This window comes from Manacus candei, unplaced genomic scaffold (assembly GCF_025592945.1).
Source record: "Manacus candei isolate 608988 ecotype Guabito, Panama unplaced genomic scaffold, ASM2559294v1 h1tg000028l, whole genome shotgun sequence".
In the NCBI taxonomy this organism is placed as follows: domain Eukaryota; kingdom Metazoa; phylum Chordata; class Aves; order Passeriformes; family Pipridae; genus Manacus; species Manacus candei.
This window is the reverse complement of record NW_026138076.1, coordinates 28,171,983-28,194,706: the sequence shown is the minus strand read 5'-3', so window position 1 is coordinate 28,194,706 and position 22,724 is coordinate 28,171,983. Positions and strand designations below refer to the sequence as shown.

Below are 22,724 nucleotides of genomic sequence, written 5' to 3'. Positions count from 1 at the left end.
CGCCGCTATGGGCCGGCCCCCGCCGCCGCTCCGCCTGCTCCTCGCCCTCCTCAGCATCCTCCTGCCGCCGCTGCTGCCGCTGGCCGGGAGCGCCGCCGGCGTCGGGACCCGCCGCGCCCGTGAGCAAGGACCGAGGGGGGCGGGCCGGGGGCGGCTGGGGAGGTCCCTGTCTCATCCCGAGGGGCTGCGGTGGGTGCCCGTAGCATCAGGGATTGCTTGCTCATCCCCCAGCAATGGGCTATGGGGCGGGATGTCCCTGTTACCGAGAGTGCCACCGTTCTCCCCATTCCCCCGGTGACGTGTCCCTGCTCCGTGTGGCATCCTTCCCATCCTGACAGCATGGGGTCCCTGCGCCCCGAGGAGCCCTGTACCTCTGCCTTCCCTGAGCTGGGATGAGAGGCTGTAGTTCTCCCTCCAGCCCCGCAGGAGTTCCTGGGGTACCCCTGGCTGGGACCAATTCCTTCCCCCCCACGGGGCTGTGCTGGGACACACATGCGGGGAGCTGTAGGACGGGTGTGCAGGGGGATGCCTGGTGCTGCTACCCGCGCTGATCCCGGGTTGGGCGCTCTCTTTCCGCAGCGGCCGCTGGCCCCACGTGCGCTGCCTCACGCCAGGCCACCTGCGCCGCCGGCTGCATCCCCGTTCCCTGGCTCTGCGATGGTGAGCAGCAGTGTCCTGACGGGACCGACGAACAGTGCGGTGAGCGAGGGAACACTGACACCTATCCGCTATCTTGGGGCGGACCTGAGGGCTGCACTGCGTGGGCATCGAGGAGCACTGGTGCTCTGGGGAGTGGTGGGGCAGGGCAGGCCAGAGGCTCTTTGCTGGTTCTGCCTGTGTGGCATCCTGCAGGGACATGTGTGCTCCTTGTGAATGTCTGTGGCACGGGAACATGTCCTGGATGCTATGCTGAGCAAGGCAGACCCCACTTGCCAGAGAGCCCCATTGGGGGCTGCTGTGGGCCAGCCCCTTCGGCAGAGCTGCTCAGGCATTGCCAGCACCTGTCCCGTGCCAGGATGGAGGGGACCCTTATGGTTCTGCCATAGCAATAGGTCCCAGTGACTGTGTGATGTTCCTGCAGAGGTTGCCTGTGGCGGGGACCCCCATGTTTGGCAGTGTGACGATGGTCGGTGTGTTTCTAGCAGCTGGCGCTGCGATGGTGTTGCTGACTGCCTGGATGGCTCTGATGAGCAGGACTGTGGTACGTAGTCTCTACTGGGGGCACCAAGTGGGGGTGGTTAGGGGCACAGAGCAGGGTGGTGAGTGCTGCGCTGTTCCCTCCTTAGTGTGCGGGACAAAGAAGGTGCAGTGTCCTGGGACCCACCACTGTATCCCACACTGGGAGCTGTGCGATCAGCACCAGGACTGCGAGGATGGCTGGGATGAGGAGGGGTGTCCCCAGCAGCCCTGCCTGCCTGGGCAGTGGCAGTGCAGGAACAGGGTGTGCATCATGGCTGAGTGGAAGTGCAATGGGATTGATGACTGTGGCGATTCCTCGGATGAAGATGTCTGCGGTAAGCAAGCACACTAGATGCTCCTCAGTGGGGCAAGACCTGTCCAGGCCATGTGTGAAGTAGGGAGTACTTTGCTTTCCCAGGCCTCAGCTCACCTTGGGATGGTGGCAACCTTCCCAGGAACTGTTGATATTTTGAGGGACCTCCCCATGAGTCTGGGACCTAGGGTTTCCCCTTTGTCCACCTGGTATTGGTCTGCCCTGCTGACGTGAGCTGTGTGTGCCATAGCCACCTGTCCACCTGGCATGGTGCGGTGTGATGAGGGGAAGTGTATCCTGGAGTCCCTGATGTGCAATGAAGAGGCTGACTGCCTGGATGGCACTGATGAGCCCAGCACGTGTGGTGAGTTGGGTATGGCTGCTGGCTGCTGCCCGTGAGGCTGGGGCTGAGGGGAGCCACAGAGCTGTCCTGCCTCATGTCACCCCTTGCTGTGTCCCCACAGATCAGAGCTGCTTTGTACGCAATGGGGGCTGTGCAGAGACATGTGCTGACACACACTGGGGAGTGCAGTGCTCCTGCGGGGCTGGCTGGCTGCTGCAGGCAGATGGGCAGAGCTGTGCTGGTAAGGAAAGATCAGGGTGCGTGTGCTTCAGGCACACGTGGCCTCAGCCACTGAGAGCAGGGTCTCCATGGAGCCAGTGCTTCTGTGGGAACACCTGCCTCTGCCCTGCTCCTGCCTATGTGTCATGTCTGGCCCCACAAAGGCCATATCTAGAAAATGTCCCAGCAGCAGCTGGTGCGTTTTGGGGTAAGGCCCATGTTCTGGTATCTGGGAGCCTGCCTGTGGTCCCTGGGGAGCAGTGGCAATGCTGTCTGGGGCAGCTCCTGTGGCAGGCTCCTGACTGCACCTATCCCTGCAGATGTGGATGAATGCTCCCTGGAGTACAGCCCCTGCAGCCAGCTGTGCAGCAACACCCCAGGCACTTACAGCTGCGCCTGCCTCCAGGGCTATACCCTGCAGCACGGCACTGCCTGTGAAGTGACAGGTAGGGTGAGCTGGGGAGCCCGGGCTGGCTGAGGGGCTGGGCAGTGCACCCAGCTAGCCACGTCCCTGTTCACTGAGTGGCATTCCTCTCACCCCGGCAGACAATGCAACACAGATCCTGGTGGCCGTGGGGCAGGACCTGGCCCTTCTGGATGTACGGACCCAAGCCTACAGGCCTCGGCTCTCCACTAAGACTGAACCCCGTGCCCTGGTGTATGACCAGCTCCGAGAAACCTACTACTGGCTGACGGAGGATGGCGAGCTCCGTGTTCACTCCCTGGGGAAAGGCACACAGCCCCTTTATGCAGGTGGGGAGGAGTGAGGCTGGGTGCTGTAGTGGGGCTGAGATGGGTGCCAAGAGCTGGCCTGCCATCTCAGTCCTGCCTTTCCTATACAGAGTAAGGGGCAACTTGCGTTTGCCTTGCAGCCTGGAGCACGCTGGTATGCCTTAAAACTACTCTGTCTCTGCAGATGCCAGAGAGGTGAACAGCATCTCCCTGGACTGGTTCACAGGGCAGCTGTACTGGGCCAGCAGCCATCCTCCAGCTATCTGTGCAGGGCTGGGCGATGGCCGGGGTTATGTGACAGTGCTGGGGAAAGACATTGCACCAGAGCAGCTGACAGTGCATCCGGCTGCAAGGTGAGGAGTGAATGAGCCAGGGTTGGCCCAGGCTCCTGGGATCGTGATGCTGGTGCTGACTGTGTCCTGCCTGTTGTGGGGCTGGGGCAGTACTGGTATTATGCTGTGAAGTGGTTCCTTGGTGCCTGCCCCTAGGTCACTGTACTGGGTCAACCGTGGGCAGCGAGGCCGGACAGTCATTGCTGCGGCTGGCATGGATGGCTCAAACCGGCGGGAGCTCACAGTGGTGCCCATGGAGGAGCCTGTGGGACTAAGCTTGGACCATGTGGCTGGGAGACTGTACTGGATCAGCGAGTACAAGGAGGTAGGGACAAGGGACAGCAGGGCTCTCCTCCCACAGGGAAATGATGAGATGGGAGTTGGGAGGGTGGCCCTGGTTCCCCTCTGTCTACGTCCAAGGCATGGGAGAGAGCAGGGAGCAGTGCCCAGGTCTGGCCTACATCCCTGGACTGGGAGGTGATGGCATCACCATGAGGCCTGTGGCTGTGGGACATTGCCAGGGCATGGGGATGCCACACGGTCATCATACCTTGCTTTGTCCCCAGTCCATTGAGACACTACGGGTGGATGGCAGTGGGCGCCACTCCTTTCATGCTGTTCTGCGGAGCCACACGGAGCCTCTGGGCCTGGCTGTGTTTGAGAGCCGGTTCTTCTGGACCGATGGCACAGAGCTGGTGTCAGCCACCTGGGCCTCTCCTCAGGAGCACGCAGTGTTGCTCCGCGCCCCTGTCTCAGCTTTCACTGTGGTGCATGCACTGCAGCAGCCTCCCCGTAAGTACTCTGTGGGTGCTGCACCACTGCAGGGCTGGCAGCACCCCCACCACATCCCTGGATGCTGGGGGAGGCTGTGCTAGGTCCTGGAGCTCACTGGGTCCTGCCCAATGGTTTACCTGGTCTTGTGATGAGGGGTTGTGTGGCTGAGACAGAGGGGACATATGAGTCCATGACTCCAAGCTGCCGAGTCCCATGGCTTTGGGTAGAGCTGCGCCCTCCTAACTCATGTGACGTTGCTACCATATCTGCCAGCCCATATCCAGCCCCAGGACAGTCTGTGATTTTGGGGATTGGGAGAGACATTAGAGGGTCACAGTTACCTGAGCTTCTAATGTCCCCTTGCTCCCAGGGGACACTGCTGCATGTGCTCCAGGCCTGTGCAGTCATCTTTGCCTCCTGTCACCTGTGCACCCTCGGGGCTACAAGTGTGCCTGTCCAGAGGGCCTCTTCCTCTTGCCCTCGGGAAAGTGCACAGGTGAGCAGGGTCTATGAGGAGGGTTGGCTCTTTGGGGCAGCTGGGGGAGGGCTGTGGCTTTGGTGGGGGAGGGCTGTGGCTTTGGTGGGGGAGGGCTGTGGCTTTGGTGGGGTAGGCCCAGCATACACCATTGCTGTTACATTTCTGCCTTGGTTCATGCTGGTGGCCCTGTCCAGTACTGCTGGGGCTATGCTCACACATTGCCCTTGTACTCTGCAGAGCTGTCCATCATGTATGCATCAGGAAAGGCCATCTCCCTGGTGCATGTGGGTCCTGGAGCACACAGCAAATGGGTACAGGAGTGGCAGGAGCCCTTCCACCTGCAAGATGTGGACTGGCAGAGGTCAGTGCTCTATGGAACAGATGACCGTGGGATGCTGCTGAGTGTTGTGGGGCACCCTGGCAGAAGAGAGGCCATTGCAACTGGGCAGCCAGGTGAGACCGTATGGGGTGATGGAGGGCATACTCCCCTTCCTGATGCTCCCTGAGGCCTGAGTATGTCCTGGGTGCAGAGCACAGTAGCCTGATGTGGGTCTGTGCCAAGGCAGTAGGCAGCTGTGCCCTGGGTTTAGGGGTTGGGGGTGCCAGGCACAGAAGCAGGGTGATGGGACAGCCCTGTAACTGCTTGCCTGCCTGCTCTTGCCAAGTCTGCTCTGCCCGTGTGGACATCCGCTCGGGGGACCTGTACTGGCTCGCATGTAACCGGAGGGACATCGGGGTGATCCGGACATCTGACATGTTCCCGCGCATCCTGCACCATGCTCGCAGCAGTATCCAGCACCTCTTCTTGGACTGGCAGCGGGGTGCTCTGTACTGGCTAGCCCGTGGGCAGCCCCTGCAGCAGCTGAGCCTGGCTGGGGGTGGTCCGTGGGATGCCTGGAACGAGACATGGCCTGGAGACCTGCCTGCAGCCATGGATAGCAGAGCCTTCAGCGTGCTCTGGAGCTCCACCCTGGGTGAGCCCTGGTGGTGTCTGGAGCAGAGAGCAGAGGTGGTGGATGTAGGCAGGAGTGATCAGCCATGCCCTATGTGCAGCAGGTCCCTGCCTGGGCACTAGGATGCTCATGGGGCAGACTCTTTCCCATGGCCGAGCCCCTGGCCTCAGCCATGAGGTCCCTGCGATAGCTGTGGGTTATGGGGCCACAGGGTGGGCCACGAGGGGTGCCTGTGGGCCCTGGGTCCTACCATCCCTCTGCCTCACAGGCCTGCAGGCGCTGAGTCTGACCAAGCGGCAAGCAGTCACTCTGGCACCCAGCTGGCCCCACGGCCTTGTGGCAGCCTTTGAGCCATACCTGGTGTCGGCAAATGGGACGGCTCTGCTACTGTGGGACCGGAGGACACTGACCCTTGTGCTGTCCATGCCAGCAGCAGGCGTGCAGGGTGTAGTGGCCTTCGTGGGCTCGGAGCTGCAGGCTGGTAAGGGCAGCCATGGCTCTGTGCCTGGCACAGGGGCTGTCTCTGGTGGGGCTGGGTGGCCCATGCTGCTCTGAAGTAGGGCAGGGTGCCTGGCTGCTGGTGCCCATGTGGGGTGCTCTGGAAAGTGCCCAGGGTGTTGGGATGGCACAGCCCCAAATCCCAAATCCTCTGCCAGTGCCACCAAGCAAGGGGTCTGCCCTGCCACTCCCTCCACCTGTGACCACCACTATGAGGACAACCACAAGCACCACTGCTGCTCGTCCCACCACGTCCGCCACAAGATCTATACCAAGCAAGACCACCACTGTGCTCACCACTACTCCTGCACCAACCAGCAAGGCCACCACCAGCAGCCAGTCCACACCAACCACCACCAGCCAGTCCACATCAACAAAAACCACCCCTCTGCCAACCACTGCCACATCAACCAAGACCACCACTGTGCAGCCAACAACCACCAGCACCACCACCACCACTCAAGCTTTGCCAACTAAGGTCATTGTCCCACGGCCAACTACTACCACCCAGCACCCAACCAGTCCTGCACGGGTAGTGCCACCTACCCCACCACTCCCATCCAGCCCTGCTCACCCCCTGACCCCAGTACTTCATCTGTCCTGTCCTCGCACACACGTGTCCTGCCGTGATGGCACTGAGTGTGTGGCTCAGGAGTACCTGTGTGATGGGGAGAAAGACTGTGCAGATGGCTCTGATGAGGATGGGTGTGCCCAGCTCTGCAACACCCCAGGTAGGAGCCATTCTTCAGTCGACTCTCTGCAGTTGGGTCACCCTGTGCCAGGGCTTTTGGCTGCTTCCTGATGGGGAATGGGGCCCTGGAAAAATCTGAGTGTGTCCTGGGCTCTGATGCTTGTCATGTGGCATACTGGTGCCTTCTGAGCTTGGCACTGGACTGGAGATGCTGTCAGAAGGCAACAGGGCTGGTCCCACTGCTCACAGTGACCTAGATGTGGCTGAGCTGAGACTGCCTCAGTCACCTTGCTCAGGACCTAGGCTGCTGGAGATGCGCTGGCTAGGAGGGGCCACTGTAGTGTATGGCCTTTCTGGGTCGCTGGGAGACTAACAGTGTCTGGGCACCCCAGCTGCCTTCTGCAGGCAGTGCAAGGCCCCTTGTGTCCCCAGGGGCCTTCCGTTGCGCGAGCGGAGCCATGTGCGTTGGGGCGGGAGAGCGCTGCGATGGGGTGCCCCAGTGCCCCGATGCCTCGGATGAGACAGGCTGCTGGACCCCCACGCAGGAGTGTGCCCTGCGCTGTGACGCTGCCACCCGCTGCATCCCCAAGAGCTGGCTGTGTGATGGCCATGCTGACTGCCTGGACCACACTGACGAGCAGGGCTGTGGTGAGACTGGGGCTGGACGGGACAGGGGTTTCTGGGGTTACCTGCCCCACTGGTGCATGCACCGGTTTTCCTGTGGGTCCAGGAGCAGGCACTGCCTGGGGCAACCTGCTGAGCAGCTGCAGAGGCCATACCCTGCTCAGTGCCATGTCTCCATTGGTGGGATGGGAATGAGGACAGTGCACCTGCTCAGCCCTGGCCTTGCCCACAGTGCCGAAGGAGTGTGGCCCGGCTGAGTTCCCCTGCCGGAATGGGCAGTGCGTGGCCCTGGCCCTGCACTGCGATGGTGACCACGACTGCCAGGACCACTCAGACGAGGAGGGCTGTGCCGTGCCCCGGCCACTGCTCTGCCGTGCGGGTGAGGTGACGTGTTCCCACAGTGGGGAGTGTGTGCCGGAGGCCTGGCGCTGCGATGGCACTGCCGACTGTGGGGATGGCACAGACGAGCAGGTGAGTGGAGTCGCAGGGACAGCGCTTGTCCCTGCTCGTGCCCAGGAGAGCTGGTAACCCTCTTTACCCTCTGCCTTTGCAGGACTGTCCTTGGGAGGAAGTGCTGTGTGGGGACCAGCAGTGGGGCTGCTCCCATGGCCATGAGTGCATCCCTGATGTCTGGCGCTGCGATGGAGAGACTGACTGCACAGATGGCAGCGATGAAGCTGGCTGTGAGCTACACCCTGATTTTATCCCCTCTGTGTATCACCCGGGGTAGCTGGTGGGTGCCCAGTACAGAGGAAGATGGCTATGTCTGTGCTGAAGTAAAAGGCCCTGTGTGCTGGTTGCCTATTCCCAGCATCTGTGGTGGCTCCAGGCCCCAGCTGTTGTCCATGTATGGCTGGTGGCCTTTGGATTAATACAGCCTGAAGCCAGGCTACTGGCACAGCTCTGGATGTAGCTGCAATGAGCTCTGGGGAGGCTCTAGGAGCCATTAAATCTGCCCCAGATGAGCAAAAGAAGCTGGTGGACGAGGCTTAGGGCAGCCTTCCCCACATGTCTCTGCAGGCCAGCCTGCTCCCTGCCAGAGTCATGAGTACCCCTGTGGGCTGGGGACCTGCCTGAATGCATCCTTGGTGTGTGACAGCCGGCAGGACTGCGCGGATGGCTCAGACGAGGGGGGGAACTGCTCTGTGCCCTGCAAACAGTCCTGCGCTCATCTCTGCTACCCCTCGCCCCAGGGCCCTGTGAGTGCCACCAGCCCTGGGCCAGGGGCTTGCCATGCCATGATGCCCTGGTCCAGCTGCAGGAGGGAGCCTCATGTCCCCAGGGTGGGAAGCTGATGGTCCTTTTCCCCACAGCGGTGCTGGTGTGGCCCAGGCTATCGGCTTGCCGAGGATAGTCTGTTCTGCATGGACATAGACGAGTGCACGGAGTGGGGTGAGGCAGCCTGCAGCCAAACATGCCTCAATGCCCCAGGGTCCTACAGCTGTGGCTGTCTCCCTGGCTACCTGCTGGAGCCCGATGGCCGTGTCTGCAAACTCACTGGTAAGTCATGGGATGGCCAAGCAGTGCTGAGGATCCCTGGCCCCCTAGGGTACACCAGGAGCTGGTGGGTACCTGTCCCCCTGTGCCTGCTGCCCCAGGGAGGCTTCTGGGCCCGTGAATGGCCCTGTCTCCTCTGCCACATTGCCTGCCAGGCCCCACTCAGCTGTGAGCTGATGATTGCCAGCCTACAGCTGGTCAGAAAATCCATCTGCACTATCTGAGAACATCTTATCTGGTAGGGCTGAGTCCCAGTAGGCTCCAGTGCCTGCAAGTGCTTTATTCCCTGCCTGCATGTGTTGAGCCCATGGGGCCACCAGTGCTGAGCAGGGTCTGGGGCGCTCTGTGTTGCCCCAGGACCAGAGCCCGTGTTGCTGGTGGCTGTGCAGTCAGAGGTGTTGTCCTATGGCCTGCGGAGTGGGCGTAAGGAGGTGCTGCTGGCCACCGACAAGGATCGCGTCGTCTTCTCACTCGACTATGACTTGGTGGAGAGGAAAGTCTTCTGGATGGACCTGGCCACAGAGAGCATCCGCTGGCAGGACCTCAACTCGGGCAAGAAAGGCACACTGGTGAAAGGTAGGCTGTGACAGCATGGGGGTAGCAGAGCTGGCCTCTTTGTCACTGGGCAATCTCCAGGTTGAGGTGGCATGCCAGGCTGTGTCACCTTGTGTGGAGAGGTGCTACTTGGGAGCAAGGCTGGGAGGAGCCAGACAGCTTGGGATAGAGAGGATGTGGGCTGGGAGCATCGTGCCAGAGGGCCATGCAGCTGTCACCCCACAGGTGCTGACTCTTGGATGTGTTGCAGGTGTGAGATCAGACTGTATAGCAGTGGACTGGCTTGGGAGGAACCTGTACTGGACAGATGGTGCAGCAGGACAGGTACTGGCCACTCGTTTGGGCACTGCCTGGCAAGGGATACCAGAGTACACTGTGGTGATGGATGGAGACCTGGACCAGCCCCATTCTCTGGTGCTCCAGCCTCTGGCAGGGTAAGTCTGCCACAAGGGGACGTGGAGACCTCCTTACCATCCCTCCCCTGCCCCATTTTCCTCCATGTACTGGGACGATGCTGTGTGTGGTCCATGGGCTGGCACCTCTCTTCCCACTAGGCTGCTGTACTGGTCAGAGGTGGGGAGCCACCCACGGCTGATGGAGTCCACGATGGATGGGAGTCGGCGGCACGTGCTGCTGGCCCAGGGGCTGGGCTGGCCCACAGCATTAGCCCTCGACCTCCCCACCCAGAGGATCTTCTGGCTGGATGAGAAGCTGGGCAGTGTCAGTTCTGCACGTCTGGATGGCACCAGTGTGAAGGTTTGTGGTGGAGCATTGCTGACGGGGCCCTGATGGGGACTGGGGTGGGCACTTACAGCCTCTCTGACAGGTCCTGAAGCTGAACTGGGTCCGGAGCCCCTTCGCAGCGGCCGTGTGTGAGGGACAGATCTACTGGTCGGAGAGGAAGACATGGTCCGTGCAGCAGGTGGACAAGGACAGTGGCAAGAACAGAACCACGCTGCTCAAGCAGCACGGGCAGCCCCATGGCCTCCAGGTACCCACTTGGGGAGCCCCAAACCCTGCTGTGCCAGCTCTGCTGGGTCTCTCAACCTGCACGATCCTGTCGTCCTCTAAGTGTGGAGGCACTGGGAGCTGTACCCCCATCCCGGTGGTCCTTGGGCAGCAGCCCCTGTAGCCACATGTCTCTGGTCCTCTTGGAACATCTCTGCCTCACCATTCTGCCCAGAGCTGGGCTGTGTGTGGGCCTTGGGAGGAGGGCACGGTGTCAGTTGTGCTCAGCTCTGCCGGTGGGTGCTGGCAGGGCTGTGAGCTGAGCCTGCCCTTCTCACAGGTGATGCACCAAGCCCTGCGCCCCACAGCCCCTAACCCCTGTGAGACACGTGGCTGCTCCCACCTGTGCCTGCTGAGCGCCAGGCACACTGGGCAGTGCCGGTGCCCTCCCAGGCTGGTGCTGGCTGCCGATGAGACCACCTGCCTGCCCCTCCGTGATTCGGCCTTTGCTCTCCTGGTGTCACCAGCAGCTGTGGCACAGGTACCATCCTCCAGAGCCAGCCCTAGGGGCTGCTGTCCTAGCTGCTGTCAGGGGAGAAAGGTCCCCATCTTACTGCTGCCTCCTTCCTCCAGGTCTACCTGAAGGACCTGCCTGCAACATCTGGATCCCAAGAGCTTCCCCTGCACCAGGCCCTGCCCTTGGCCAAGGTGGGCCACCTGACAGCCATCGACTATGCAGTGAAAGACAAGAGTTTGTACTTTGCAGAGGTGGGAGGCAACTCCATCGGACTGCTGCGCCTGAAGGACTGGAGACGGTTGTCCTGGAAGAAGGCAGTAGCTGTGGAGGGCACGGTGACATCCCTGGCCTTGGACTGGCTGAGTGGGAACCTGTACTGGATCAGGGGGCAGCCGTCCAGTATCCATGTGGCAGCTCCTGGGGGGCGGTGGACCCTCGCACTACTCAGTGAGGGGCTGCAGGGTGCTGCCTGGCTGGCACTGTGCCCTCGTGCCTCCACTATGTGCTTTATCACAGCAGCTGGCAGCCATGGGCCCGGTGCCACAGTGGAGTGTGCAGCCATGGATGGCACTGGCCGCAGAGCGGTCTGGAGGAGAGCCCGGGCTCCCACTGGCCTCACCTTTGGGGCTGCTGGCACCAGGCTGTACTGGGCAGACCACGGTGAGTGTGGGCTGTGCCAGGGCTCTGCTGGGGGTAGCAGTGGTGCAGGCACTCAGTCCTCCCCAAGGCACAGCCCCACACAGCCCTCCGTGTCTCCACACTGATGTTGCTCCATCTGTGTCCTGCAGAGAGAGGTACCATCAGCAGCGTCGAGCTGGATGGATCCCACTTTCGGGTGGTACGGGAAGGGCTGCATGGTCTCTCACTGTTTGCCATAGGAGAAGGCTTTCTGCTCTGGAGCACGACCTCAACCAATGGTGGGTCTGTTTGCTGTACTTTGTCCAGCTCCTCTTACGGCACTGGGGCACAGGGGTTTCTGCCAGTCCCTGTGGGGTGCAGGCTGCCTCTCTGTGGGGTGAAGGACAGGTTAGGGGACCCCCACCTCCTATCCTGGGCACTCTTATGGGAGGAAGTGGAGCAGTGCTGACCCCATGTGTGTCCAGGATCCAGCAAGATCTGGCACAGCCGGCTGGAGCGGGCTGAGAGGTGGTGGTTCGCAATGGAGAAGGATTTGGTAGCCATGAGGATTTACAGCCAGTTCTCACAGGAAGGTGGGTCTGCAACTGTCCCAGCCCAGGGCATCTGTGGGGTTGAGCCGTGCTCAGTGGTGTCCATGCTAACTCGTGCTGTTTTGGCAGGCACCAATGCCTGTGCAAAGAGCAACGGGGGCTGTGCCCAGCTCTGCCTGCCCAACCCTGCAGGGCGGCAGTGCCGCTGCTCTCACGGTTACCACCTCGTGCGTGGAGCAGCATGTGCACCAGCATTGTCCTGCCCTGCCACGCTCCAGCCCTGCTCTGACCTCCAGAGCTGCATCTCTGGAGAACAGGTCTGTGACGGGCGCTCTGACTGCGCTGACGGCTCCGATGAGTCTGACTGTGAGTGCCTGCCCACAGCCAGGGCGTGCAGCAGTCCTGGCAGGGCACGGGGTAGCCCGGCTAGTCTCCCCCAGTTTGGGAAGGAGGACTTGCCTGGGTCTCTTGCTGATCTACGCTCCTCCCGCCAGGCCCCTCCCAGCAGGTGGGGACGCAAGTCCCCGCAGTGTCACCATCAGGAATGTCCCACGTGGAAGAACAGAAACCAGCCTCACCCGCAACTGCACTGCAGCCTCGGCAGCCCAGCCCCAGCCCACCCGCAGCCCCTGGACCCCGGGAGCACGGAGAGCCCTTCCTGGTACCCCCCAGCACGGAGGAGGTGCTGAGGGCTGTGCCGTGCAGCAGCGAGACGTGCAACCTGCGCGGGGACTGCGCCATCGAGGCCGGGCGAGTGACGTGCCACTGCGCCCTGGGCTATCGTGGCGAGTACTGCGAGGAAGCAGAGGTGCAGCCCCTCGCAGGACCCATCGTCCTGGGCGTGGCCGTTCTCCTCCTGCTCGCTGCTGCTGCTGTGGGGGCCCTGGCCTACATGCGGAGGCGGGACAGGCGGAGGAGGTGAACTCTGGGGTTGGGCTGGGCCAGATATAACTGGGGATAGAGAGGTACCGGGTCTCCTTGCCCAGGGACAGTGTGGTGTCCTGATGCACCCCTGGATTATACAGAAAGCTCGATCACCCCAGCAGGCTATTACCAGGGCTTGTGGCAGGACCTTAGGATCTGCCCCATCTCTAGGAGACAGCCATGCCATTCTTAGTGTATGTTTTTTCCTCCTCAGGACCTCAAGCACTGCTTCCACCCGGGTGCTGACCTTGTACCACCGTGAAAGTGACCCCGAGGAAGAGGATGAGGAGGAGGAGGAAGAGCTTCCCCCCAAGAGTGATACATTTGTGAATGAAGCTTACGATGGGAAAGAGGTGAGTAACAACAGGAGCAGGCCCTGGTAGGGTCACCTCTGCCACCCTGGGGTGCCCCAAGGCCCAGTGCTGGCATAGTGCCCACTCCTGAGGCAAGCTCTGCCCTCCTGCTGGAGGAGAGGGGCAACACCTGGGGTGCCTGGTGTCTGAAAGGGCTGTCCAGCTCCAGTGTGGCTGGAGCCCCTGTGATAAAGTGTGGGGTGGGCTCAGAGAAGCTGGCTCGGACTCACCCCTCACGCACCCATTTGTGATCTCTGCAGGAGCTGCCAGCCCTGCCAAGGAAGGGACCATCTCACCCCAACACTGTATTTTCATAAAGGAATGTTGTGCAGCATCTCTTGTGCCGCTGTCGTTTGTGTGTGGGCTGGGGAGGTTTGCTCTTTCCCGATGTCTAAGCTCTAGGGAACATAAGAGTCCAGAGGAAAAAGGTTTGGGAGGTTTATCAGGAAGTCTCCAATCCCAACACACTCTGAGCCACCTGAATCTGATCCCCTGTTGCAGGATGCATCCTGTACTATCCTATAACCACACTAAGAGCATCATGAGCCACTGTCCCTCTGCAGCAAGGCTTAGCTTGCTGACCATGGTGCTTTGGGCTTGCCTGGGGTGGAAATCTGGCCAAATAGCTCTGCAAGGAAGCTGGCTTTGCTCTTATCATGTTATGCAAGATGTTGAGCGGGATTTTATAGTCCAGTTCTGACCTCCTGACTGTCCCTTACAAACCAGTGAGACCAGTTTTACCACATCATACCAGGCTAATGTTGAATATGCTATTTTGTACTCTGTGTTCCCTTGTTGTTTTTTTTTCTCCCCCTGAAGTGGCTGTGCTCAAGGAAGGAGAAACCTCTACCAGAGCTGATTTTGTCCATGGGGAAAAAGTCCTTTAAGAAGGTGCCATAAAACTTTTACAGACTTTTCCTCCCTGCTTCAGGCAAAGCACAGGGAGGCTGGGTTAGCCATGCCCATTGGCTCTCAGCCAAGCCTGCCTGGCAGAAAGCCCGTAACCATCCCACAGTACAGACCCACTGCTTTGCATTTATTTTGCTGTTTGCACAGTCCTGAGTGGGGCAGAGATGTGGGAGGTGCACCCCTCCCCTATTCTCAGTCCTGAAGGTTGCATGGTGCTAACCTATACCTTGCGTTACATGGGAACAGTGAAGCTGCCTCTGATCAAGCTGCTGTGCAGGTGGAGGAGGATGAGTTAAAAGATGCATGGAGGGACCAGAGCTATGTATAGCCCTCAACCCAGTGTGGATTTGGCACAGTTGTAGGACCTAGAGCACAGCAGGCTTTTGAGGAAGTTGCAGAGATTCAAGCCAGAGATTCCTGAGGTGCCCCAGGAGAAGGGCATGGCTTGTAGGTCAGGAGCCAGCACTGCTCTCAGTGCCAGGCAGGTGGTTGCTGTCCTGGTGCTGGGGCTACAAGTCTGAGTCACAGGGTGGATTGTTCCTCCAGTGCTGTCCATCTCGCTCATCCTTCAGTACATCCCAGGGATTGCTGTAAGCCCCAATGGTGGAGCACAGCCCAGGCTCCAGCACAGGGCTGGGGGACAGTTTGGGGGCCCTGCGCTCCTTGCAGCACTGATGGAAGCTGAGGGCAAGGGCCAGTCCCCCCAGGATCTCCAGACAGCTTCCCAAGTAGCTCAGCACCAAGCTGTAGCCTACAGACAGTGTGCTGCCAGGCAGTGCGGGCAGTGCCCACAGCTCATGGGTGTACCAGGAGGTGGGCACGAGGCTCATCAGCCCCGAAAGAAGCAGCACCAGCCCTGCCACTCCAGCCAGCAGGTGCCGTGGCTCCTCTTGCCAGCAGCGAACCCCCAGGGCAGCCACCACCAAGCCCAGGAGCGTGATCACCAGCGAGGAGGGCATCAGCCCTTGGGCCACCCGCACGGGTACCTCCTCAAAGTAGCCCAGCTCGTCAGCCTGCCCGCAGAGGCGGTCGTGGGTGCTCTGCCGCTCCCTGCATATGTCCCAGATGCCCTGCTCCCAGACGAGGTCCATGGGCTGGTTAGGTACGAGGCTCACCTTCCTCCAGCTGGGTGCCAGGGTACCCGTGAGCGTCAGCAGGAGCCCGCAGGGGCACAGCACCAGTCCCACGATCATCGCCGTCGGCGTCCTCATGCTGGGGAGGCGGGCGAGGCGGGCTCCTGCTTGCCCGAGGGAGCTCCGGGGCTCACTGTGGAGGAGCTGTGCCACCGGTGCCGCAGGGCCGCTCGGGGCAGGCGAGAGGGGGATCCCGCGGCGGGAAGTGTTCCCGCAGCTCCGCACGGCGGGCACGGCCCGCGGAGCCGCCCCAGCCCTGCCCGGGCCGTGGGGAAGTGCCGGCAGGAGGCGGGGCCGGCAGGCGGGGCCGGCCCGGGCAGGGCTGGTCGGCATCTGCCGGGGGGGGCAGCGCCTTCCAGGGACACGGGAGTCCTCGGGGACCACTCCAGCTCCGGCCCCTGTGTCCCCCCGCAGGTGGCGGGGAGGGGACGCGGCCGGCGGTCGGCCGTCCCCGGGCTGATGGGGCGACACAGGACCCTATTACAAGTTCATTAATTGAATATGAGCTTATTTTGCTATCAAATTAATTAATTAATTAATGAAAATAATAATTACGATTAAATGCTAGCAGATCTCACAGTTGGCAGCTGGCCCAGGAGAAGTACCCATCTCCGTGTCTTTCAGGGACGGCTCCTGAGCTTGGCCCTGCTTCTCCCTTTCCAGGCTGCGCTCAGAGGTCACCCGCAGACCCAGCAGCCTGAGCCTCGGCGGGAAAAGTCCCTGGGATGTTCACTGAGACAGGTATGGAAAGTCACCACATTTGAGAAACTCTATGTGGGGATTTGAGCCCCAAAAAGCACTCGGGCCTTTCCAAGTTTCCCTGAATCTCTGCCAGTCACGCTAGGCCCAGAAGAGGGCAGCATCCTCTGTGGATCAATTTGGGATGAGCTGGAGGGCTGGCTGCGTCTATGCTCCTCGGCATCTTTGCACTGCTGGTTCCGTGGCCTTGGCCGTCTGCAGGGCTGGGTGGGTCTCTGCTAGACCAGCTGCTCCTGGATCCCTTCCCCACTCCCCCGTCCAACAGCTATTTCCCGAGTGCCCTGAAGCCCTTTAGCTCTATGGGTGACAGATTTGGGGGATGTATTGTGGAGCTGCTTATCACTGGATCTCAGTCCAGCTGGAAGGCAGGGGTGGGTTGGACTCAGCCAGATGCTCATGTCCCCAGCCGTGTCTGCAGGGCAGCAATGCTGACAGCCAGCTGTGCATAGCTCCAGAACAGGGACATCTAGTTTTGTTGTATGCAGCTAGCAGTTTGCTAAAATCTGGCACTCCTCATCTGAGAAACTAAGCTAGGGGTTGCTGATTCCTTTCCTGTTCCTTTAACTTTTTTAACTTTTACCCCACTCCAGCCACTGACTCTGTGCCAAGACACTCGTTATTACCCTTGGAGCTGTGGGTCCAACCAACAAACCAAATGCTGTCTGCCTGATGTGTTGCCCAAAGCTGCCTTCTGCTGTGGGACCCAGGAACAAGCGCTAAAAGCCTGAAACCTTCTAGTCCTGACTCTTTCAGGAGGCTGCATTTGGACACCTTTCCAGCTGGACACAGAGTGGAGGTTCTCTGTGAGAAGATGTAGTGCTCCCGTGGGAGAGGGAGGCAGAGGGAAAGGGCTGGCAGGGAACTGGGTGGCACGGTGAGCCTGGGTGCCATGGATGAGGACCTGTCAGTGCTCTTTGGCTCCTCCTGAGCTCAGGAGGCCACTCCTTGGATCTGCAGCAGCAAGTAGAAGCTGGGTGCCAGGAGTGTCGCAATTATGCACCGGGGCAGGTTTAACAACCTGGACCTTTCCAATTTATTAATAATGCCCAGGAGGATGCATCTGCCCTTTGAGCTGGTGCCCACGCTCCTGACTGTGGGGCAACGATAAGCAAATTAGGTGATGTGGCCCTGATGTTGGATGACCTGCCCTGAGTAAGCTTGGGGAAGGAAATGGGATTAACAGAGCTGTTTCCCGTTGCCACAAAGTTATAGATTGTTCATTTCTTTCATTTTACTTACTAATGAGGTGGTATGAAAAGCAATTCAAAGCAGTGCCTGGCCCTTTCCAAGCTCTGGGGAAGCATTTAAAGCCATCTGGTCTCAGAGATAAAATGGTCTGGCTGAAACTGCCTTCCTTCCCACATTGCCCTAGCTGCTGAGTGGGAAAAAGCCACCTTACTTGGTGTTTCCTACTTCTCCAAGGCTATGACTTAGTTTTTCCTACATTGTCATAGATAACTCTTCAAGAATGTGATGGAAACTTTATCCAGGCCTGGTCAAGTTGGCTTGCATTTTAATATTATTATTTTTCAACACTCCTTTGCAAATTGGAGGAGCAGCAGAAGGCCTTGAGTTAATTGGAACTGGAAAAGATCCAGGGCAGGATGGTCAGGACTTGAGACTGATTACAAAGGGAAAAAAAAAATTTTTAAATCCATGATGGGCTATTTAGTGTAGCCTCAGATACCCTGCATCATTAAAGGCTGGAAATGCATTCAGGGCAGTATTGCTATGTTCAGCCTGTTCTCTGCCTCCCTAGCTGTCTGCTTCCAGCTACTGGTTGTGACACCTCCCCAGACTGGACACGTACTACTGCCTCTCAGGTGACAGTGGCTCAGTGTAGGATCAGTGTGGATAGGACTCGTGGCTTTTGGGCTACACCATTATCAGACCAGCTGAGCAGTTTGCCTGATACCAGAAATGGCCAAGCTGCAGAACACATTCACACAACACTCTCCAAAGCTTCCTAGTTGATCCATAATCTGATTAGACTTCCACATCCAGCTGAGCTTTCAAAATGTGACTCTGGAGAGAAGAGCTTCCCAGCACAAAGATAGCTCTGCCCCTACACTGCCAGCTGAGATCACGGTACTGAGACTTGCAGGGGGTGGGGATGCATCTTTTCAAGGAGGTTACTGTGGCTCTCTTCCCTTCACAGCTGCAGGAGCAGGATCCTCAGCAGAAGCAGGATCTCTCAGCATCCTGTTTGCTGTGTGGGGAAAAGTTGGGGCCAGGGCTGTTGAAGCCTGCAGCTGGTAATTCCTGTTTACATCCCACTGACCCTGGGGCTTTGCCTGTATTGCATACGGCAAGATCCCCCCCGTTCCACAACACTGCCTGCATATCACAGAAGTTATATTGTACCTGACCACTTCTTGGGTTCAAAGTGAGCTCAGCCCATGCTGGACACGCCGTCAGGTCTGCAGGTATGGCAAATGGGAGCACATGGGCTGTGCCTCCCTGGGATGCCCTATGACCGGCAGGTACCCAGCGGGCACAGCACTTGACCTTGGCTGTATATCCTTCATCCTTGCTCTCACCTTAGGAGAATTTTCTTTGCAGAGCTTGGCAGCCCCCCACGTCCTGCCTGATGTACGAGATGGGAACTGGCTAGGAACACCACCTGGGAGCACTTAGGGGGTTGCAACTTCCTCTGGTCTAGACAGTTATTTAGCTCCACTATCCATCTGTGTTTGCCTTTCAGTTGAAACCCTAAATCCCTGCAGGCTAGGAGCAAAGTAGGATGGCTCAAACAGCCCGTACTGGGTTTTTTAGCATTAGACCTGTTTGTCTAAGCCTGTCCTCAGTCTCCATCCTACAGGAAAGTCTCATTAGACAGGTGTCCGAGTTGAAGGATTTTGTTCTGACCATTCCCTTTTGCTGCTTTTTCTTCTAGCATTTGGTGTGGAGCAGTCTCTAAGAGTGCAAAATGAGGGTTCCCCATTGATGACTCCTTGCTCTGAAGCCATATCCCAGGCAGCATGTGAGTGCAACTGGAACACACTCTGCATTGTGCAAACAGCTGCAGTTGCAAAGGGCTTCTCTCAGCCTGGCTCCCGGATTCCTCCCTGAACACCCACACTGCTGTCTTTGTGCCCACCAGAAGGCCAAGGATGAGCCCCCAGGCAAGACAGGGTCTGTGATCCCCCTTGCTGGCTGAATGTGGAAGAGAGATCTGCACGTACTGCCCAGTGCACAGACAGCAGTGGTGAGCACCTAGAAGCAACTCCATGCCCCAGCAATCCAGCTTTCATGGTGCGACTTCCACAAGCAGATTTATTAGCCTTCCACTTGCCCACTGACCTGCCACTCTCCAGACTGGCCATAGCGGTGAGAGCAACTCCGAGGATGCACTCTCGAGGGGTTATCAGAGAGCAGGGGATGTGTTGGGCATTCAAGGGCTTGCAAGCCCCCATGCTGGCAGGTCTCACTCTGGGGCTTTGACCCAGCAGTGGCTTATCATACTCAGGCCTGTGGCCACAGGAGTTTTGGCTGCTCCCTCTGCTCAAAACTCAGCAAGAAGGAGCTGCAATTTGGGGTCAGTCTCCTGTAACACCTGCAGGGAGCAGTAAATCCATCAGTGAGTGCTGAAGCTATTCCTGTTCTCTTTCTGCAGCCCAGCTGTGACTCTGAACACTATTCAGGCTGGATCCTGGGAATGAGTTGTTGAAAGCCTTATTAGGTGCCCCCCAGGTATTCACTCATGCGTTAAACTCCCTCACTTTCCAAACTGCTGCACTTGGACTTGCCAGATTGCCAAGTGCTGCTTTCTGTTCAGAGAATAATACAAAAAGCATTTTTGCAACTATGTCTATTTTTGTCTGACTCAATCCTGAAATGGTTGAGGGCAGTTTGGACATGAAGCTCTTAGGCTGAGTTTTGGAGGCGCAACCCTTTTCAGACAGGGAGAAGAGAGCAGTTAAAGCTGTGTCTGGCTGTGGAAACTGCATGTCTGTCCAGTTCCTGGGCCACAGATCTTGCAAGCTAAAGGGCAGTGCTAACGCTCGTGGGTGCAGAGCATGTTGCAACTGGCAAGGCGAAAGAAGTGCTTCATGATGGGGTTCATCTAGTTATTGTAAATGTGACTCATCGGCACATTGATCTCCCATTGGGCTGAAAGGCCTGAAACCAAAGTGCAGATGGCTTGTGAATGTACCTTTATGTATTTACTAGAAGCTTGGTCAGCTTTGTGGGCCAAACCACTGGGTGTATGGCCAAGGCAATAGGAGAAAAGACCTGCTTAAACCTTTCCTCTTGAGAAACCCCTGTGTGGGAGACAGCTGTGTGACATGCCTGTTCTGGGGACTAAGAAATCATGAGACTTCTGGTCTATGGGAATTTATTCTAATAGTTTCGGATGGAAGGATAGTTGCATCTTACTTCTGTGTTATTTCATAGATTGATAGAATGCTTTGGGTTGGAAGAAACCTTAAAGGTTATCTAGTTTCAATTCCCCTCCCTTCTGCCATGGGCAGGGACATCTTACACCAGACCAGGTTGCTCAAAGCCCCATCCAACCCACCCTTCAACGCTTTCAGGGATGAGGCATCCACAAGTTCTCTGGGCAACCTGTTCCAGTGACTCACCACCCTCACAGTATAGAATCACAGAATATCCTGAGTTGGAAGGAACCCACAAGGATCATTGGAGTCCAGCTCCCGGCCCTGCACAGGACCTCCCCAAGAATCACATCATGTACCTGAGAGCATTGTCCAAATGCTCCTTAAACTCTGACAGGCTTGGTGCTGTGACTACTTCCTTGCAAATATCTAAACTAAACCTACTCTCTTTCAGTTTAAAGTCATTAGTTCTTGTTCTACCACTCCTTGGACTTGTCAGAAGTCCCTCTCCAGCTTCCTTGTAGGCCCCCTTTAGGTACTGGAAGGCTACTGGGGTCTTCTCTCTCCTCCAGACTAAACAACCCCAACTCTCTCAGACTGTCTTCTTAGGAGAGCTGCTCCAGCCCTCTGATCACCTTCATGACCCTTCTCTGGACTCACTCCAACAGGCCCACATCCCTCTTTTATTTGGGGTCCCAGAGCTGGATGCAGTATTTCAGGTGGGGGTCTTATGAGAGTGGAGGAAATGGGCAGAAGCACCTCCCTCGACCTGATGGCCACACTGCTTTTGATGCAGCCCAGGATATGGTTGGCTTTCTGTGCTGCCAGTGCACATTGACTGGTTATGTCAAGCTTCTTGTCCATCAACACCCCCAAGTCCTTCTCTTCAGGGCTGCTCTCAATCTATTCTCTGCCCAGTCTGTATTGGTGCTTGGGATTGCCCTGACCCAAGTGCAGGACCTTGCACTTGGCCTTATTGAATTTCATGAGGTTTGCACAGCCCCACCTCTCAAGCCTCTGGATGGCATCCCTTCTCTCCAGCCTGTTGACCACACCACACAGCTTGGTGTTGTCAGGGAACTTGCTGAGGGAGCACTTGATCCCACTGTTCATGTCTCCAACAACAATGTTAAACAGCACCAGTCCCAATGCTAACCCCAGAAAAACACCACTCATCACTGATCTCCACTTGGACATTGAACTGTTGACTGTAACTCTTTGAGTGTGACCATCCAGCCAACTCCTTATCCACCAAGTGGTCCCTCTCTCAAATCCATGTCTCTTCAGTGTAGAGACAAGGATGTCATGCAGGACAGTGTCAAATGCTTTGCACAAATCCAGGTAGATGATGTACACCAATGCTCATAAAGGCTACCAAATTTGTCAGGCATGGTTTGCACTTAGTGAAGCTATATTGACTATCAGTAATCATCTCTATATTTTCCATGTCTCTTAGCATAGTTCCCAGGAGAATTTGCTTCATGATCTTACCAACCACCAAGGTGACACTGACATGCTTGTAGTTATCTGGGTCTTCCCATTTCCCTTTTTAAAAAATGCTTCCCCATTTCCAGTCAGTGGGAACTGCATCAGACTGTCATGACTTCTCAGATAAAGGCTTAACCACTTCCTCTGCCAGTTCCCTCAGGAATCACAGATGTATCTCATCAGGTCCCATGGACTTGTGCAGCTTCAGGTGTCTTAGGTGGTCTCAAACCATTTCTTCTCCTACAGCAAGAGGTTCTTCATTCTCCCAGTCCCTGCCTTTGCCTTCTGTGACTTGGGTGGTGTGGCTGGAGCACTTGCCACTGAAGACTGAGGCAAAAAAGTCATTGAGTGCCTCAGCCTTCTCTGTGTCCTGTGTATTCGTCTCCCATTTTCCCTTTTATCACTGATGTAAATGTACAAGCTTTTCTTGCTGCCCTTTACATCCTGGCCAGGTTTAATTCTGTCAGGGCTTTAGCTTTCCTAACCTGATCCCTGGCTGCAGTTTCTCAGTATTCCTTCCAGGCTACCTGTCCTTGCTGCCAAATTTGTATCCTCTCTTTTTGTGTTTGAGTTTGTCCAGGAGCTTCTGGCATTTTTCCCAGCCTTGGACTTCATCGGAATGTATCACTCTTGAGCTTGTAGGGGGTGAGGATATTAAAAGCTTTCTTGGACCCCTCTTCCCTCCAGGGCTCTACAAAGCAGGTACCTGAAGAGGCCAAAGTCAGCTCTCCTGAAATCCAGGGTAGTTAGCTTGCTGTGAACAAACTGTCCAGTTTTGCTCCACAGGAGGATCCTGCCTGCTTTGGGGGAAAGCACAGGAGTATTTCAGGTTAGTTAGAGAAACTTTGCAAATGAAAGGAAAATGCTTTTCTTCTTGGCAAGGTGTCAGATCCATGCAGTACAGCCCGCCTTCAGTGTGCTTGATACCTTCAGCACATATTTTTGAGGCAGTCAGTACATCAGTGGAGACAAAAATAATTTGATCACTAGTAGTGT

General features: G+C 57.6%; 3 protein-coding genes across 4 annotated transcripts; 2 read left to right on the top strand and 1 right to left on the bottom strand.

Moving 5' to 3' along the window:
- Positions 1–3,289: 3,289 nt before the first annotated feature.
- LOC127472394 (low-density lipoprotein receptor-related protein 4-like) lies at positions 3,290–9,985 on the top strand. The gene is made up of 14 exons (XM_051790573.1): positions 3,290–3,910; positions 4,263–4,388; positions 4,608–4,823; positions 5,036–5,344; positions 5,592–5,804; positions 5,980–6,552; positions 6,945–7,160; positions 7,369–7,607; positions 7,690–7,819; positions 8,157–8,335; positions 8,450–8,636; positions 8,991–9,209; positions 9,439–9,622; positions 9,743–9,985. The coding sequence occupies exons 1-14, from the start codon at positions 3,484–3,486 to the stop codon at positions 9,975–9,977; spliced, it is 3,453 nt and encodes a 1,150-aa protein (XP_051646533.1). The 5' UTR covers positions 3,290–3,483; the 3' UTR covers positions 9,978–9,985.
- A 460-nt stretch (positions 9,986–10,445) lies between these two features.
- Positions 10,446–14,167, top strand: LOC127472398 (prolow-density lipoprotein receptor-related protein 1-like). 2 transcript variants are annotated; one of them, XM_051790597.1, is made up of 8 exons: positions 10,446–10,677; positions 10,770–11,313; positions 11,442–11,570; positions 11,757–11,864; positions 11,952–12,188; positions 12,317–12,740; positions 12,961–13,099; positions 13,360–14,167. In XM_051790597.1, the coding sequence occupies exons 1-8, from the start codon at positions 10,480–10,482 to the stop codon at positions 13,414–13,416; spliced, it is 1,836 nt and encodes a 611-aa protein (XP_051646557.1). In that variant the 5' UTR covers positions 10,446–10,479; the 3' UTR covers positions 13,417–14,167. The 2 variants fall into 2 exon arrangements, with proteins under 2 accessions (XP_051646557.1, XP_051646556.1); XM_051790596.1 differs by having other exon boundaries at positions 11,757–12,188.
- Positions 14,168–14,432: 265 nt separating this feature from the next.
- On the bottom strand, positions 14,433–15,445 carry CLDN23 (claudin 23). The gene has a single exon (XM_051790609.1). It carries the CDS (start codon positions 15,217–15,219, stop codon positions 14,518–14,520), a length of 702 nt encoding a protein of 233 aa, XP_051646569.1. The 5' UTR covers positions 15,220–15,445; the 3' UTR covers positions 14,433–14,517.
- Positions 15,446–22,724: the final 7,279 nt, after the last annotated feature.